At 37.5% G+C, this 15165-nt stretch overlaps 3 protein-coding genes across 3 annotated transcripts; 2 read left to right on the forward strand and 1 right to left on the reverse strand.

Annotated features, from left to right (window-relative positions):
• Window positions 1-237: 237 nt before the first annotated feature.
• On the reverse strand, window positions 238-3537 carry LOC113698913 (uncharacterized). Its single transcript, XM_072057167.1, has 6 exons — window positions 3144-3537; window positions 2928-3050; window positions 1877-2065; window positions 1681-1762; window positions 844-908; window positions 238-734 (listed from the first exon to the last, which is right to left on the reverse strand). Exons 1-6 carry the CDS (start codon window positions 3432-3434, stop codon window positions 432-434), a joined length of 1053 nt encoding a protein of 350 aa, XP_071913268.1. The 5' UTR covers window positions 3435-3537; the 3' UTR covers window positions 238-431.
• Window positions 3538-7200: 3663 nt separating this feature from the next.
• On the forward strand, window positions 7201-9617 carry LOC113698699 (cinnamoyl-CoA reductase-like SNL6). The gene is made up of 5 exons (XM_072056664.1): window positions 7201-7546; window positions 8161-8333; window positions 8533-8727; window positions 8830-8983; window positions 9097-9617. The coding sequence occupies exons 1-5, from the start codon at window positions 7306-7308 to the stop codon at window positions 9429-9431; spliced, it is 1098 nt and encodes a 365-aa protein (XP_071912765.1). The 5' UTR covers window positions 7201-7305; the 3' UTR covers window positions 9432-9617.
• A 1541-nt stretch (window positions 9618-11158) lies between these two features.
• LOC113701886 (uncharacterized) lies at window positions 11159-15137 on the forward strand. Its single transcript, XM_027222770.2, has 9 exons — window positions 11159-11475; window positions 12388-12514; window positions 12690-12790; window positions 12873-12998; window positions 13098-13218; window positions 13335-13419; window positions 13663-13776; window positions 13903-13942; window positions 14710-15137. Exons 1-9 carry the CDS (start codon window positions 11302-11304, stop codon window positions 14860-14862), a joined length of 1041 nt encoding a protein of 346 aa, XP_027078571.2. The 5' UTR covers window positions 11159-11301; the 3' UTR covers window positions 14863-15137.
• Window positions 15138-15165: the final 28 nt, after the last annotated feature.

Raw genomic sequence — 15165 nt, forward strand, 5'->3', positions numbered from 1 at the left:
TCCATATTCCATGACTCGGGCCTCAAGCGATGGAGAAATATCAAAAGATTAAAATAAAATTAAAAAAAAAGGGGGATGCTTTCTAATTTCTCAAAATTCTACCATAAACGAGGCACAGAGTTAATCTCCAGTATTTCTTCCAAGTAAATTAGAAACATTTGTGGGCTGCTTGTCCTTTTCCTCTCTCTCCAACTTCTGGTTGGTTTCACACAGAGTGATGAACAGGAGGGACGTCAATAAACATATAAAGCAGACTGACTGCGTTCTGCTCCAATAATTCATACCCGTTTGGTTTGTAGCATATGAATCAAGGTCTGAATACAACTTCTCCAATATACGAGACAATTATAAGTGTAACAACCTGGAAATCTACAGAAGGGAAGCTAACTACGGAATACTTTACAACATCAATAGGCAAGGCACAAACACACTCAGAATGCCAGCCTAATGAAAACCAAGATGTGCAGAGCTAAAACATAAACCACGAATGCCGACCTGAGCAGCATTAATCTCTGCAAAGTCTCTGTGCGCCCGCCAATTTGAGGCTTGTGATGGGGATCAACTATATAATCTGAAGAAGCAGGTCCCTTGCCAGAACCAATTCTGCCAAATCTATTTCTTGCTGTATTATTTACATCAGCACCGCTGGTCTCAAGGCTCCTTGATAATGCATTTAGTCTTTCCAACTCCATTTCGTTTAGATGAATTTCACTCACAAGGCGTTCTGCCTGGGCCTAAAAGAAAAGCAAAATACAACTAACCATTTCCTCTCACAGTCACATGCGAACAAGCAAAGGTGACAAATAGCAAGCTTTGCAGTATTCCCAGAGCATAAAACCTCACCTGTTTCACCTCGAGCTGCTCAATAAGGCTATGAAGTTGTTTATCCAACATTTTCTCCCGCTGAGCTGAAGTAAACCATATCAAGTTCAATATAGTTTGTTCAGCAGAATGACACAAAAGATTGTTAACAACAGCTCCCAAATTTTCATGAACCTACTAAAATATGATAGCAAAAACTCAAGACCATACAACTTTAATCTATGATTCTTAAGTTGTTAATTTCAGACCAGAGGCAGCAAATAGTGCGCAAGGAATGCAAAGAAGTGAACATATAAATAATTCCTCCCCTTTGACACTGGCTCTAAGGGTGCTCACAAGTGGCTCCAGTTTAATCAAGTAGGTACATTTCAATAATGTTAAGTCGGTACAACAACAGTCTGAGAAGTGAAAATGATAAAGGACTTCGTACAATATTCATTAACCTATCATGCCTTAAGCTAATGTTATGCTGGTACAGTGAACATTACCAACAACTTAAGCCAGAGAACAAGCAATAAGAATAAGATCAGGTAGAGAACTCAATGAATCAAGCACAAAAAAACTAAAACTAATATCATCTGGAAAAGGTAAAGCAGTACATACAGAAACAACATATTATCATAATAACCTCCTCTAACATATTTTGTTCACCTCTGCAGTTTACAATGCTCTCACCTTTACAGGGAAAGCTTCAACACTGAGGTGATAGTGTACCCTATAAATGCAAAGCTTCATGAGCCCTATAAGCACTAACATACATGGAAATATGAAAAGATTCATATAAGACCAAATATTCTGACATTCTGCATTTAAGACTGGAGTAGTTGAATGATCCCAAATATTCTGAGTGTTCGATACCTGGAGAAGGTCGCTTAGCTGCATTTTCTTGTACCTTGGCCCACTTTTTCTCCAAGTCTTGAACGATTTCTTCAAATGAAGCCTAAAAAGATACTCTTATACAGTGACCAATATTGTGATAAGTCTGTAAAATCATATACCTTAAAAAAAAATAAATAAAAGAAGGGCCATTCTAGGAAGGAAAGCAAGAACAAACTAGTTCATTTTTCTTGTTCTCCAACTTATCCAGTAGCGCAGAGTTTGCATCTTCTGCAGCTTCTTCATCTTCATCCAGCCTGTTGGTTTCTACAGATGATTCACTGGACCGCTCAAGCTGACTGGCAATAACTGCAGCTTGCAAACTTTGTAACTCAAATTCCAGGTTCTTTTCAGTTGAGTCCAATTCCTGCAAATCATTTTTGGAAAGAAAAGGAAAAAAAGAGGAAAGGATTTATCTGTGAGCAAACCAGGAATAACCCATTTTAGGCATTGAGCCACAGATATAATTAACTGTCTGAACATGATTAGGTGCCAAAACTTTTTTGTTCAAACAGAACCCAGACATTCATATCAATGCTGATAATGAGGACAATATAACAAAAGGGCCTGGCTGTGCGAATTTAGTTACGACTTGTTATCAAGATTTGCTTAGTCATAGTACCAGGGTTGCAACTTTAAGACTAACCTTCTTCCCACTAATGTATATTTTGAGGTACAAAGCAGAACAGAGAAAAATCATGATCACCCCTACTTGACATGTTAAACAGACACATTTGCTTAGTCATAGTAGTAGTGTCGCAACTTTAAGACCGAACGTTGTTCCCTCGAACGTATACTTTGAGGCTAAAAGCAGAACAGAGACAAATCATGATCGCCCCTACTTGACATGTTAAAGAGACACCCACAAGCACACATTAACTGGCACCTGACGCACCTTCAACTCAAGCAAGAAAAGTAAATATTGCGCAAGTCCATTACCCGATGAAACTCACGCAACAATAGCTAGATTTCAACAGCAACCTGCAACTACACCCTCCTTCCCTGGACATAAACTAAAAAAACCCGCCAAGAAATCCCAAACCAAAAAAAAAAAAAAAAGAGTCTCTCCATATAACAAAATGTTGTTACAACAAGTTCAGAATGAAAATTAATAGTAACAAATTTGCCCATTATAAGAAAAGAATTATAATTCTCCATTTTCATGCCAGCTTCGAAATGAATATAGATGGGATGGGCATAAAATGCCAGCTTGAAAACGTAGTTCTCACCTTGAGCTTATTCTGAAGCAAATCTGCTTCCTGCAACCTCTCCCGTATCTTATTCTCGCAATTTTCTATAGTCTTTTCATACTCAGCATTTTCTTCTTGCAAAGTAAATTCTCTTAATTGCACCTGCATTCACCCCAGAAAGAAATTTCAGATTTTGACCTACTATTTATTATTCGGCAAAATCCACCCACAAAAATAGCATAAACAAGCATGAACCTGTTCTTTAGTGGCGGAGTGGGCGTTTAACTGAAGGGCGAGGGCAGCGTTAGAGGCTAGGGAGTGGGCATGGAGGTGGGGGAGGCGTTGAGAGATGTCCGGTGGGGGCAATCCAAGCCGTAGATCTTGAATGGAACGGCGGAGAGAAGAGGCTTTTCGGTCCAATTCTTGGACATAAGTAAGCTGTTCCGGAGTGAAAATTAAAGGGATTGAATCAGCATTGTCGTCTTCCCCGTTGTCATGCCCTCCAGCTCCGACCACGTCCGCCGCCCATGCTAACAATCCCGCCATGTCTTCGTGTCTCCTTCCCGATCGCCGATGGATTTTGATTGTATCGGATTACGACAGATGGCGAGGATGAGGTTTAGAAATTAGAAATCAGCTGACTTACAAAATAGTTCAAAACGTCTCACATTTCATTGAACTTTTTCATCTTTTTGACTCTTAGGGTCTGTTTGGTTCCGTGGAAGTAATTTTCCATGAAAATCATTTCCCTTTCATCATTTTCAGGTGTTTGGTTAGCTTATTGAAAATATTTTCTTACTTCATTTTTCTGGTGTTTGTTTAACTTTTGAAATATTTTCACTTTTATCTATATCTTTACTTTTTACACATTATAACTACATACTTCTTCCCATACAAAATAAGAAATTTTATCTCATTGTTTAACTTTAAAAAATCTTGGAGAAATGTATATATGAATAAAAAATATCTCCTTAAGCAATAAACAAATTGCTGGCCATTTAGTGTCAAATATCAATCACATGCAATGCTTATTGTGACATATATCTTGCACTCTCACTGTTGAAAGTTTCTCTAGAAAAGAATGTCCCTATTATATATAATTAATTACTAGCATAGGATGAGTAGGATGATGTTTTTTTTTATTTTGAATATACTAGGAGGAGGGTTGGGTGGTACGGGGAAGGGAGTGTAAGGAAGAGGTATTGGGTTCGAGTCTTCCTGTTTACACTATAAAAAAAAAAGAACATACTACAAGATGTTTTCAGTAAGTTTGGAACATGCTATAGGCGGAATGCATGCATTTCGGAAAACAACTTCAATAAGTTTGGAAGGGAAGTTGTTTTCCATAAGATGAGTGAAAATATTTTACACAGGAAAATATTTTCAGTAACTTTTGTGCAACCAAACGCGGAAAATTAGGAAAATATTTTCCTGGAAAACATTTTCACCTGAAACAAACGGACCCTTAAAATATTAATTTTACATCCCTTCTAAATTTTAGTTAATAAAATTTGACCATAACCTAAATTTTCTTTTTTTTTTTTTTTTTTTTTTTGTAAGCAGGAGGACTCGAACCCGAGACATCTTGCTTACACTCCCTCCCCCGTACCACCCAACCCAACCCTCCCCCCATAACCTAAATTTTCAATCACTTTTCAACTTGAGAATCCCATTTTTTTTTAAATCAATTTTCAATCACTTACATGCAATCATTTTTATGTACAAATAAATTAAATTTCATTTTTAATAGTAAAAATAAATATGAATAGGGTCAAATCTCACTTTGGAGGAAAAATGAATTATGGTTTCATCAAATCCTATTTCTATAGGGATAAAAATGAACATAAATCAAATAATTTGTTTAATTATAAATAGGATCTAATTTTTTCATACCTTAAAAAATGACTGTGTAAGGGTCACTTGCTAGATTCAAAGTAAAAAGTGACAAAAAACTTAGGTTGGAATTAAATTTAACCAATTTAATTTTATAAGAAACGTAAACTTATTATTTTAAAAATAAAAAACAAAAAATTTATTTAACAAAATGTGAAATACTTTTGAAATGATTTTCCTTTACTCTAATCCCTCCCTACGAGATCATAGTTCACCCCCAGTTTTTAGAAATAGCCAATTTAGTCCTTCAACCACCCAATATTTAAAGCATGGGTGGCAACATGTGCACTTCATGTGACAACCATCCAAGAAAGTCATTTGAAAAAATGAATCCCTTCCTTCTGTCTCTTGCACTTCTCCAAAAACAATAAGAAACCTAGCGAAGACTTGAAAAAAAAAATCTTTTTTTTTTCTAACAAGAAAAGGGTGGGACATGATTTAGTGAAGAATTTTTTTTTTCAACAAAAGAAGGGGAGGCTTTCCATGATGGACAACAACAGATACCAATTTATCCAAAAAGGCTGAATGGTGCCTATCAGCTCCCTGTCTTCAATTTTCTCATCCGTGGAACGACATTTCTTCCTTTTTCTTTTGGGTAACATTTGTTGATTTCAGGTTCATGTACTTGTCTCTATTTATGTTTGATCAGCTCTAGGGATATAATCGAGCTAAGTCGAACTCGAATATTACTATACTCGAATTCGACTCGACCTATATGTAAGTCTAAAAATTGCAACTCGAGACTTGACACGAGAAAATTCTTTTAACCTCGAGACTCGACTCGATAAGGTTCGATCAAAGGTCAAACCTTATCAAGTCGAATCTAATCAAATTTTTTGATTCGACTCGGAAAATGTACACTTGTAAATTCAATATAAATTATACCCATAACGGTCATTTTATAATTATAATACATATATATTATGTAAATTATATATATTAATTAAATACTCGTCGAGCCACAAGTCGCAAATCCCTGACTCGAAAGTATATTCAAGTAACTCGAGACTCGGCCCGAACTCGATTTGACCGAGTTCAAGCCAAATCATTGACCGAGCTACTTGATAGTAGCTCAACTCGCTTACATCCCTAATCAGCTCCACGAAGATTTTTGTGCCAACTTCATCCGTAATTTCATTGTCAGAAACTATCATGGACATAGTGCACAGGCGTAGGGAGATTAGCATGACAAAGTTGAGATAGTCCCTGTATTAAAAAAGTATTAAAAAAAAAAGAAGGAAGGGCCCGGGGGGGGGGTGTCCGTTGCTCTGTGAATGAATTAACTTCCATCCGCGTGGGATTATTTCCAACTGAAAAATTAATGATGTCTAGGGAAGTACATTCTATTGCGTTTGCGTGGTTTGTTAGTTTATCAGGTAATATTGTGCAAATCTAATTCAGTGGAATTTAAGGTCAGATGTGGTTCACCATTTGTAGCCAGGAAAAAGCCTTCAACGTTAGGTGCCCCTTTAGAAACCTAAAAGGGAGAAAAATTTGGCACCCTTAAAAGTATTTTAATAGTTATTGTTTTCATAAAATAATAATGGCCTTGTTTGGTAGATAAATTTTTTATCAAATTTATCTGCTATATAAGTTTTTTAAAAATTTTAAATTATAGATTTCAAAATATTTATAAAAAAAAACACATTTCAAAAATTTTTTAAAAAACTTCTACAGTAAAACTTTAGAAAAATATCCAAAAAAATCACTTATCAAACGGAGTCAATGTCTACTGATCTGGCAACTAAAACTTTGACATTCACGTCAAGGGGATTATTTCGTCGTGCATTAATACACCGCATGTACAGCTACAAGAGTTAACTGGTAATAATATCTGCAACATTGCTTCTGGAAGGTCATTGTTAATGCACAAAACCAATCACAATATTGTCTGCTATTGGCTGGCTAGTGCATCCCACCTATTTGGATTACTATTTTCTAGAATTTTTATTTTAAAAAAATACATTATAATAATTTGATATATATAAAATAAAAAAATTTAAAAAATGAGTTCATAGAAAGCTTAAAAAAATTACTCGTTGTATTTATATATAAGGCAGTTCAACAATATTGTAAGTAATCACAGCTTAGTCTCAGCATAGAAAATTCTAAAATAGATTTTGCTAAGAAAATTAATTATCAGTAATTATAAAAAAAAAAACTTTATCTCTAGTACATGCTATTAACTGTGTCAAGCTCTATATAGCCTGGGTCAACAAACATGAATGTGACTATTGAATTTTGACCTAAAACAAAAAAGGTTGTTCAAGGAAAGCAGCCGATGTTGACTTTTGTAGCCATGTAGTCGAATCAGATCATACCTTTTTTTTTTTTTTTTTGACTCGTAGATGATAGGTTAAAAGGCAACCTCGTGCCAAGTGGCACCTACTCTTCTCCATCAACTAACAGACCTCACCTGCTGCAGGATTTGGCATGCATGCGATCATATCTCTTGCCTTAAAAACCCATGCTTTGAGGGAAGCCAGAAGCAGATCGAGAGATCAGATAGATCATACCGATCATCATGGTGATGAAGGGGTGTAAGGAAGTTGCATTAGCAATGTCTTTCCCAAAAGAGCCACTGGTTTTGTTGAATGGAGAAAAAGCCGATCGCAAGTCTGTTGGCAGCGCTTTTGCCTGCTATTCATACTCGCCGGAGAGACGAATTGTATGCGTCACCAGCGCCAACTCGTGCTTGGGTGCTCACTTGGCCAAGAAGCTATTGGCTCGTGGTTACCTTGTTCGAGTCACCATTCAGAATCCAGGTAAACCCAAAATTCCAAATGACATCCAACTTGAACAATCGCAGAAAATGGATCTGAGTACAGCTTTGTAGGCAGTTTGCAATTATTTTGGGAAAAAAGAAAGGCTATTGCTTTTAGCATGAGTTCATCAACTAAGTTTAAAATCCGACAAATAGTTAAAAGAATTGATGAGAATGAGCATATGCACGAATTACCCACTTTTTTTCTAAGAACTTTTTATTATTTAGGCTACCAGATTTAGTTTTACACAATTACATTCTTCACCAGCTTCGTAAGTTATCAAGCTCGAGAAGTCCTTTCCCCTACTGATCACTTCACCAAAAGATTTCGAGAAAACTATTTGCAATGTTTTCCACACAGACAAGAGGAAAGCAAGCTGGACAATAATAATATGAGAACAAAATAAAAATAGCAGATTCGTTTCTCCGCAACATCTTTACGTTTTCTCGTCAACGCTCTTTCATTCCATTATTTTTGGAACCTGGCAAGAGGAAAAATAATAATACATATCTCTTGATATTCATGTTCAGACGCAACAAGAGCAAAAATTATGTTCGTTCTTTCTAACTTCATTATCTCTGGTAGAAGCTGCTAATTCGGTAACTTGTGAGCAGGGAATTACGAGGACATGAAGGAGCTCCTGAATGAAGAAGAGATAAGCCAATTAGAGAGTGTGGTGGTGGCAAAGATGGGAGATGTAGAAAGTCTCTGTGATGCTTTTAGAGGTTGCCATGGAATTTTTCACACCTCCTCTTTCATTGATCCGCGTGGAATATCTGGTTATACGGTTAGTTCTTTTGTCTTTTCTTTTTCCTTCCTCTCCTTCTTCGAGCAAATTAAAAAACGGCTATTCAGCACCACTGAAGTTTGACTGAATTTCTAATGGAAGTAAAACACGTCTTTTTGGTAGTACTACGTACACAACAACATTTTCTTTCGATGTTAAAGAAAGAAAGAAAAAAAAAGAATCATTTTGAACATTTTAGGAACGAATGGCATTTCTTGAGGCAGAAGGAGCAAGAAATGTGATTGAAGCTTGCGGTAGAGCTGCATACTCGAAAAGATGCATCTTCACCTCTTCCCTTCTCGCAACTTTCTGGAAGGGTGACGAAAATGACATTGGACAAGTCAAAGTAGATGAGGGTTGTTGGAGTGATGAGGACTTCTGTAGAGAAAACAAGGTACTGGTTAATTTAGCTACCTCGCTTGATTCGCCACTAATTTCTTCCAGAAAGGGTTTTAATTAATCTTTTAAGTGTGACCCCCATTTGTATCAAGAACAGCTATGGCTTGCCTTGGGTAAAACAAGAGCTGAGAAGGTTGCTTGGAGGAAGGCACGAGAACTGAAGGTCAATCTCGTTACCCTCTGCCCCAGCCTCCTGATGGCTCCATCATTCCCAAATGCTCATGTTGAAACCTCGATTCCTTACCTTAAAGGTAAATATATATACCACCCGGCGGGTTGACTAAATTAATAGTATAGTTTATGTTTAGTTAGATAGCTCTCCTAATTGAAATGTACTTCAATCTCTTGATTTCGTCTCAATAAGGTGGGCAAATCATGTTTCGACGAGGCGTTTTAGCAACTGAAGATGTGAATGAGATGGCAGAGGCACATGTGGGCGTTTACCAGGACATGGATTATGGAGCTTGTGGACGATATATTAGCTATGGAAAAATAATCACAACATTAGAAGAGGCCATTCAACTTGAGACTAGCTTGAAGATGCATGGCCTGCTGTCTGGAGAAACTGCAGGTCAACTAGTCTCCGGGGAAGCTGACGAGATCCCTCCTAACCTTAGTAACTCCAAGCTCACCAAACTGTTGGACCGTGCTTCCCGGCGGGTGTCTTGCCATCCGTCCCAATCACTTCTAAGTTCCTAACCTAACTCCTCTGGTACAAAGGATTGTAACGTATTCTCCTATACGTTCGAGGAGAACCTGTACAGTAGTTAATTTTCCTTGGCAGAGCCGTAGAGCCCTGCATGAGGAGGGACTTTGGGTTCCCCTCGAATCAGCATTCATGAATACAAGTCCATGATGGAAATTTATATGTGGTACCTCATTTTATTATTCTATTCTATTCGGAGATATCATCACCTCATTTTATTCTACTATTTCTCCAACCATCGATAAAATAATGATCTTGCAATGGTCCTTCCACCTTTAGCCCTCAGTGAAATAAAATGATTTCAAATTTTGTAATTTTTTTTTTAAAAAATTGAGACCCTAGGAATTAGAGATTTTTAATTGAAAATCCTTTTTTCCCCTCCCCGGCTCCCGCTTCTTAAATTTCACATTTTTCTTGCTTAACAAAAGTGAAATTAATGAAAACTAAATGAGTGAAAACGCACCGAAATTATCGTTTCTCCATCGTAATTAAAGAATGAAGCCACACAAAAGCACGAGAAGAAAAAACCTCTATGAAGCCTCCTCCCTTTTTTTTTCATCTCTATTGTCATTGTGAAAGACCCCTCGGTCCACTACCGACTGTTCCAATATGATAGAAGAGGGACTTGTCACCTTGCAAGTTGTAACATAAAGAGCTTCGCATTAGAATATGAAACGAAACAAAGGGTGAGCTGCTCCCCTCCCCCTTTTCCTCTATCCCACATCGATTGTGAGTGGTGTGTGTATTACTTAAGGTTTTTAGTGTAGCCTGAAAGTCAACATGCCTTTTGGGTTGGGCTGTGGGTTTCCTTTAGGTAATGTGTGTGTGTATGTGTTATTTATGGTTATTGGTGGATAAGAAAAATCATGCAGTAGTTAAAAGCCGTTGGTGAGCCTTTGACAATAGTCTTGGTGTTTCCCCTCCCCCTTTCCCTCTATCCCACATCGATTGTGAGTGGTGTGTGTGTGTACTACTTAAGATCCTCAGTGTAGCCTAAAAATCAGCATGCCTTTTGAGTTGGACAGTGGGTTTCCCTTAGATAGTATGTGTGTGTTATTTATGGTTGTTGGTGAAACAAAGGGTGTGCCTCTGTATTACACTCCAATAAATTTAATTACAAATATTTTCAAAAATCACACCGTTCATAATATATTTCATTATTGGAATTAGTCGTACGTAAAATTTCATGTGAAATTGATTAAGTATTACCCTCTGATCAATGATTAAAATTTTGTTATAATTTTGACACATTTTCGCCATTCAAATGTTTCATGAAAATTAAATGCCAAAGTATTCATAGAAGAATATTATTTTTTAGTATGTTGACCTAGAGATCCAAGAAAAAGTGATGATACAATCGGATGAATTTATGAAGTTATAAACTTTCTCGTCGAGGGGCTACTTAAGTTTTTCCTTTTTTTTTCCCTCTATTTTGGATAGGTACCATTTTTTTTTAATCGTGATGGAGAAAACATATAGTCCCCATACCAAAGCCAAGTTCCAATTCTGCTTGGTCTGTCACTCTATCTAATCCCAAGCGAGTGCTACATGTTGATTGTTGAGGGACCAAATTACTTCATGGGTTAAAATATGAAGTGCCTAAAAACAATTTGTGAGAACGTGAGGGACTACTTTTAGCAATTGGCATATGGAATTTTAGAAAAGTTACCTAATAGTACTATTGGGGTTGAGGTGCAAGATTCCCTTCCACTTGCTGGAAACGTGAAACTAGTTGGGTTCCGGCCGATTAAGTAAAAGAAAAAGAGCAATAATTGCAAGTAAAAGGTGGTAAAACATCGGAAGACTCGCCAAAACAAAGAAGAGGAAAAAAAGAGAGTTTAGACGGAAAGAGGGGAGGAGGAGATGGGAGAAGAGGAGGATCCACAGAAATTGAAGAGAATAGCGGCGGCGGCATACGACTACGACAACGACCCTAGATGGGCGGACTATTGGTCCAACGTCCTCATCCCGCCCCACATGGCCTCCCGCCCCGACGTCGTCGAACACTTCAAGCGCAAGTTCTACCAGCGCTACATCGTAAATGAATCCACTACTAATTTGCTTCTCCTCTCACACTTGCTCACTTGCCCTTTCCCTTAGTATTCTTCTTATATCTGAAATTGTATTTCTTGAAATCCATAAATTTTTCTTCAGCTTGCAATTCATTCCTGCTGTTTATCCCCATAAACGAGAATATGTGATTCAATCTCACGTTCGGGTTACGGTAATATGTCTATAGATATTAGGTTTTCTTTATTGATTTATGTTTCAATCGGATTAGCTTCCTCCTCTAGGGAGTTTCTTGAGGATTTTAAGTTTTTTTTTTTTTTGGATTTCTTCCTAGCTCGATGGGATATTCTGTGATGGGCAGTTTGGCTTTCTTCAAATTTTCTTCAGTTTCGTTCTTTATCTGGGTTACGCTCTATGCGGCAGGATCACTGCTCTTGCTTCAGCATTCTCATCCGTTTTTATCTATTTTGATTGACCTCACTTGGTGCATTGTCAGATTGTTCTTTTCCGCACTTTTTTTCCCTCTCTCTTCTTCTTTTATATCATGTTTAACTCTGTAAACAGCTTAGCGACGTTGGCGTTTGGCGTTGTAACATGCGTTGTGCTTTTAAGGGTGGGAAATTAGAATTGAAGCGTCGTGGTATTTTCAGTGGCATGAAAAATCATGCTTAGTCAGCTGATGTTTATTATCTTCCAACTTAATAGTTTACTTTTTGTGTCTACCAAGAAAATGGTAATGTGATGAAACTTTAGCAATGAAGTGTAGTTTATGGGCCGTTGGTCGAGGAATGCTTTCTTCCTTTGGATGTGGACAATGTGACCGCATTTTGAATTTAATTATAAGCTCATGAATTCAGACTAGTTGCATATTATGTGCCTCTGTTGCATGTTGGCAGTTAGACCTTTGTATACCGTGTTTATAAATATTTTCCCATCCAGGACCCTGATCTTGTTGTTGAGCCGATGTCTACTAGCAGTTCCTCTCAGGCAGCAAGACCATCAGCACAGCAAGCATCATCATCATCTTCGTCAACTTCACATGACCAGTCACGACCCCGTAATGCAGGTATGTAACTTTCTTTTTCTCCATCAATACATGGAAAAGAGTTAAAAAAGTTTCCTTTATAAGTTAAGGAATGAGGATTCAAGCAACTCTGTATTTTTCTTATACTCTTAAGTCAAATCTGATTTTGATATTCTCAGATGCATCATTATTGAGATCAATTTGATTCACTCTGCAGGGTCAACTGGAAGAGCATCTGGTGCATCTACAACACAAACTCCTAGTTCAACATCTCTGCGATGGGATCGGCAAACTATACAGTTCTCGGTCAATGCTTGGGTAGTTGATTCTCTGTATAGCATAGTGCTTGCTAAATGGTCTATCCTACGCAAGTTGCTAACTTTTTAAATCTTTCTGTCAGGTCTTGGTTGTGGCAGTTCTTGCTATTTTTCCACTTGTGCCAAGGGATCTATCCATGAGGGCATTTCGGTTAGCCTTCGTAGGGACTGCTTGCTCGTCCCTATATTCATTGTACTCATTATATGGGGTAGTTTTTCAGTTTTGATATTTTCAAATATTTAATTTTGAAGTTAATTCATTTTAGTTTTTCTATGATGCTGCTTCTCTAAATCGTTATGGTATTCAGAAACCCAGAGCATGGAATATGCAAGCGGTGCAAGTGTGGTTTCAGTCAGTATTTGTCGGCAAGGATTTTATTTACTTCATTTACTGCTTGACATTCGTCACCTCAAATCTTTACCTCAAGTGTAAAACCACTTTCATTTGCATTGTTAGTTCTTCCTTTTCTGCTTTGGATGGATAATGTGGCACCATGGAGTGTACTTATGCTCTGTCTCTTCCTCTTTTTTTTCTGTTTTTTCAGTTGCTTTGATTCCAGTATTAAGCCGAGCGCTTGAGCATGTTGCCAAGTTCCTGAGGCGAAATTTTAGCCGATCAACCTTGTATAGGTACAAAAATATCTCCCTGGTCTTCCTCCCCTCCCACCCTTCTCTTCCAAGGGGGAAAAATGGCTAACAAATCACATATGGAAATGTAAAGTTAGGATGAAGTGTGTTAACATTCGCTAGGGTCTGAAAGAGAATGATCTTTCCTTTTCTCAGGAGAATCATTCCTTTCATAAAGACTTTTTAATGCAACAATGTTACACTTTCAGTAATTGTATGTGACTTGGTTTATTGGATTGCTTGTAGGAAATACTTGGAAGATGCTTGTGTTTGGGTTGAGTCAAACACAACAACCCTTAATATCCTGTCCTCACAAGCTGAAATTGGCAATGGCTTCCTTCTTATTATTTCACTTATCTCGTGAGTATCTCATCACATTGCCCTTTTTCATGTTGGCATAAGCTTCCATTGGGTTTTGCTTGCATTACATTATGTGAGTATTGTTTCATTTCCCTGGTGACTGATACATGCAATTTGGACATGCAGGTGGCAGCGCAATATAATACAAGCATTCATGTACTGGCAGGTTAGTCTCATTTCTCTCATCTCATCCTGCGAATAACTTTGGGTTACGTTCTTGGGGAAGTCCAGTGTCTTAATAGCTACTCAAGTTTGGAATTCTTAATAAGAGCAGCCAGCTATAAATACTGAGCTACAGATCTCTTAACTTGAGTGATCAATTGTAGCCACCCTCCTCCCTCCAAATGAAAGAAGAGGGTACCAGTTTAATAATTTGAGAGAGGCTTACTTGTTAGAGTGCTTTATTTACTTATTCTTGGATTTGGATTTGTCTCTAGAATCAGGTATCTGGTTGTGTAGTTGAATTTCATGACGTTATAGCACATTTAGGACTGTTGGATATGTGCAAGATACATAGTGTGGCCTTACCAAATATACATATACTAAACCTACTACAGATGCTGTACTTTTTGACGAGGAATATTCTTCAAGTTATGTTTTAATGTGATCTGGCAGACTAGTTAATGCCCTAATGTCCAGCTATAGTCTACTTCAAGTACTGCAGAAATTCTTGTTGTATGGGTGGGGGAGAGGTGATTGCTGTGTTTTAGTTGTATTCTGTTGGGTTTGAAATCTTTTGTTGTAGTTTGAGAGTCTGAATATGATTTTCAAATTCATTCTGGGCCTACTTGAGTTTGAGAAATAAGATGAAGTCACCCATAGGACATTACTGATTTTAATTTAACTGGTTGTCAGTAGTATTGTTTAATGTTGCTTCCTTCTTTAATCATAGTTTTGTGGACGATGTGAATATCTTTGAACTCTTTCTTGCAGCTTCTAAAGCTCATGTATCATGCTCCTGCAACTGGCAATTACCACCGAAGTGCTTGGGCTAAAATTGGGAGGACTGTAAATCCACTCATCCATCGCTATGCACCATTCTTGAATACCCCTATTTCTGCTATCCAGAGATGGTGGTTCAGGTAGAAGCATCGAGACCAGAAGCGGAAAATGCAAGACAATAATGGGGGTACTCTCAATGTTTTCTCAGGGAAGAAAGATGCAGGTTTAGATGTCTCATTGAGCTTCCACGTTCCGTTAAAAAGTTTTTCGTATATCCAGATATGCTACTTTTCGTATATCCAGAGGAATGTAAACTCCGTTATAAGCAGAATTTTGTCGAAATTTTCCATGTTACTATGTATTCTCATCTTTGATCTCCTTTAATCATTTCTATGAAAGTGACGTGAGGCTTATGAATAGATTGTTTGGTTGCCAATGGCTTGATGG

This window comes from Coffea arabica, chromosome 7c (assembly GCF_036785885.1).
Source record: "Coffea arabica cultivar ET-39 chromosome 7c, Coffea Arabica ET-39 HiFi, whole genome shotgun sequence".
Lineage (NCBI taxonomy): Eukaryota > Viridiplantae > Streptophyta > Magnoliopsida > Gentianales > Rubiaceae > Coffea > Coffea arabica.

Bases quoted from the DNA above. Each gene is read 5' to 3' on its own strand.
- LOC113701886 (XM_027222770.2), top strand. From the start codon at position 11,302: ATGGGAGAAGAGGAGGATCCACAGAAATTGAAGAGAATAGCGGCGGCG. The intron at 12,515-12,689 runs GTATGTAACTTT...TTCACTCTGCAG, and splicing joins GTCACGACCCCGTAATGCAG to GGTCAACTGGAAGAGCATCT. The intron at 13,777-13,902 runs GTGAGTATCTCA...TTGGACATGCAG, and splicing joins CTTATTATTTCACTTATCTC to GTGGCAGCGCAATATAATAC.
- LOC113698699 (XM_072056664.1), top strand. From the start codon at position 7,306: ATGGTGATGAAGGGGTGTAAGGAAGTTGCATTAGCAATGTCTTTCCCA. The intron at 8,334-8,532 runs GTTAGTTCTTTT...TGAACATTTTAG, and splicing joins GTGGAATATCTGGTTATACG to GAACGAATGGCATTTCTTGA. The intron at 8,984-9,096 runs GTAAATATATAT...CGTCTCAATAAG, and splicing joins CTCGATTCCTTACCTTAAAG to GTGGGCAAATCATGTTTCGA.
- LOC113698913 (XM_072057167.1), bottom strand. From the start codon at position 3,434: ATGGCGGGATTGTTAGCATGGGCGGCGGACGTGGTCGGAGCTGGAGGG. The intron at 3,051-3,143 runs GTTCATGCTTGT...GGGTGAATGCAG, and splicing joins ACTCCGCCACTAAAGAACAG to GTGCAATTAAGAGAATTTAC. The intron at 909-1,680 runs GTATCGAACACT...GGTTTACTTCAG, and splicing joins AGCTAAGCGACCTTCTCCAG to CTCAGCGGGAGAAAATGTTG.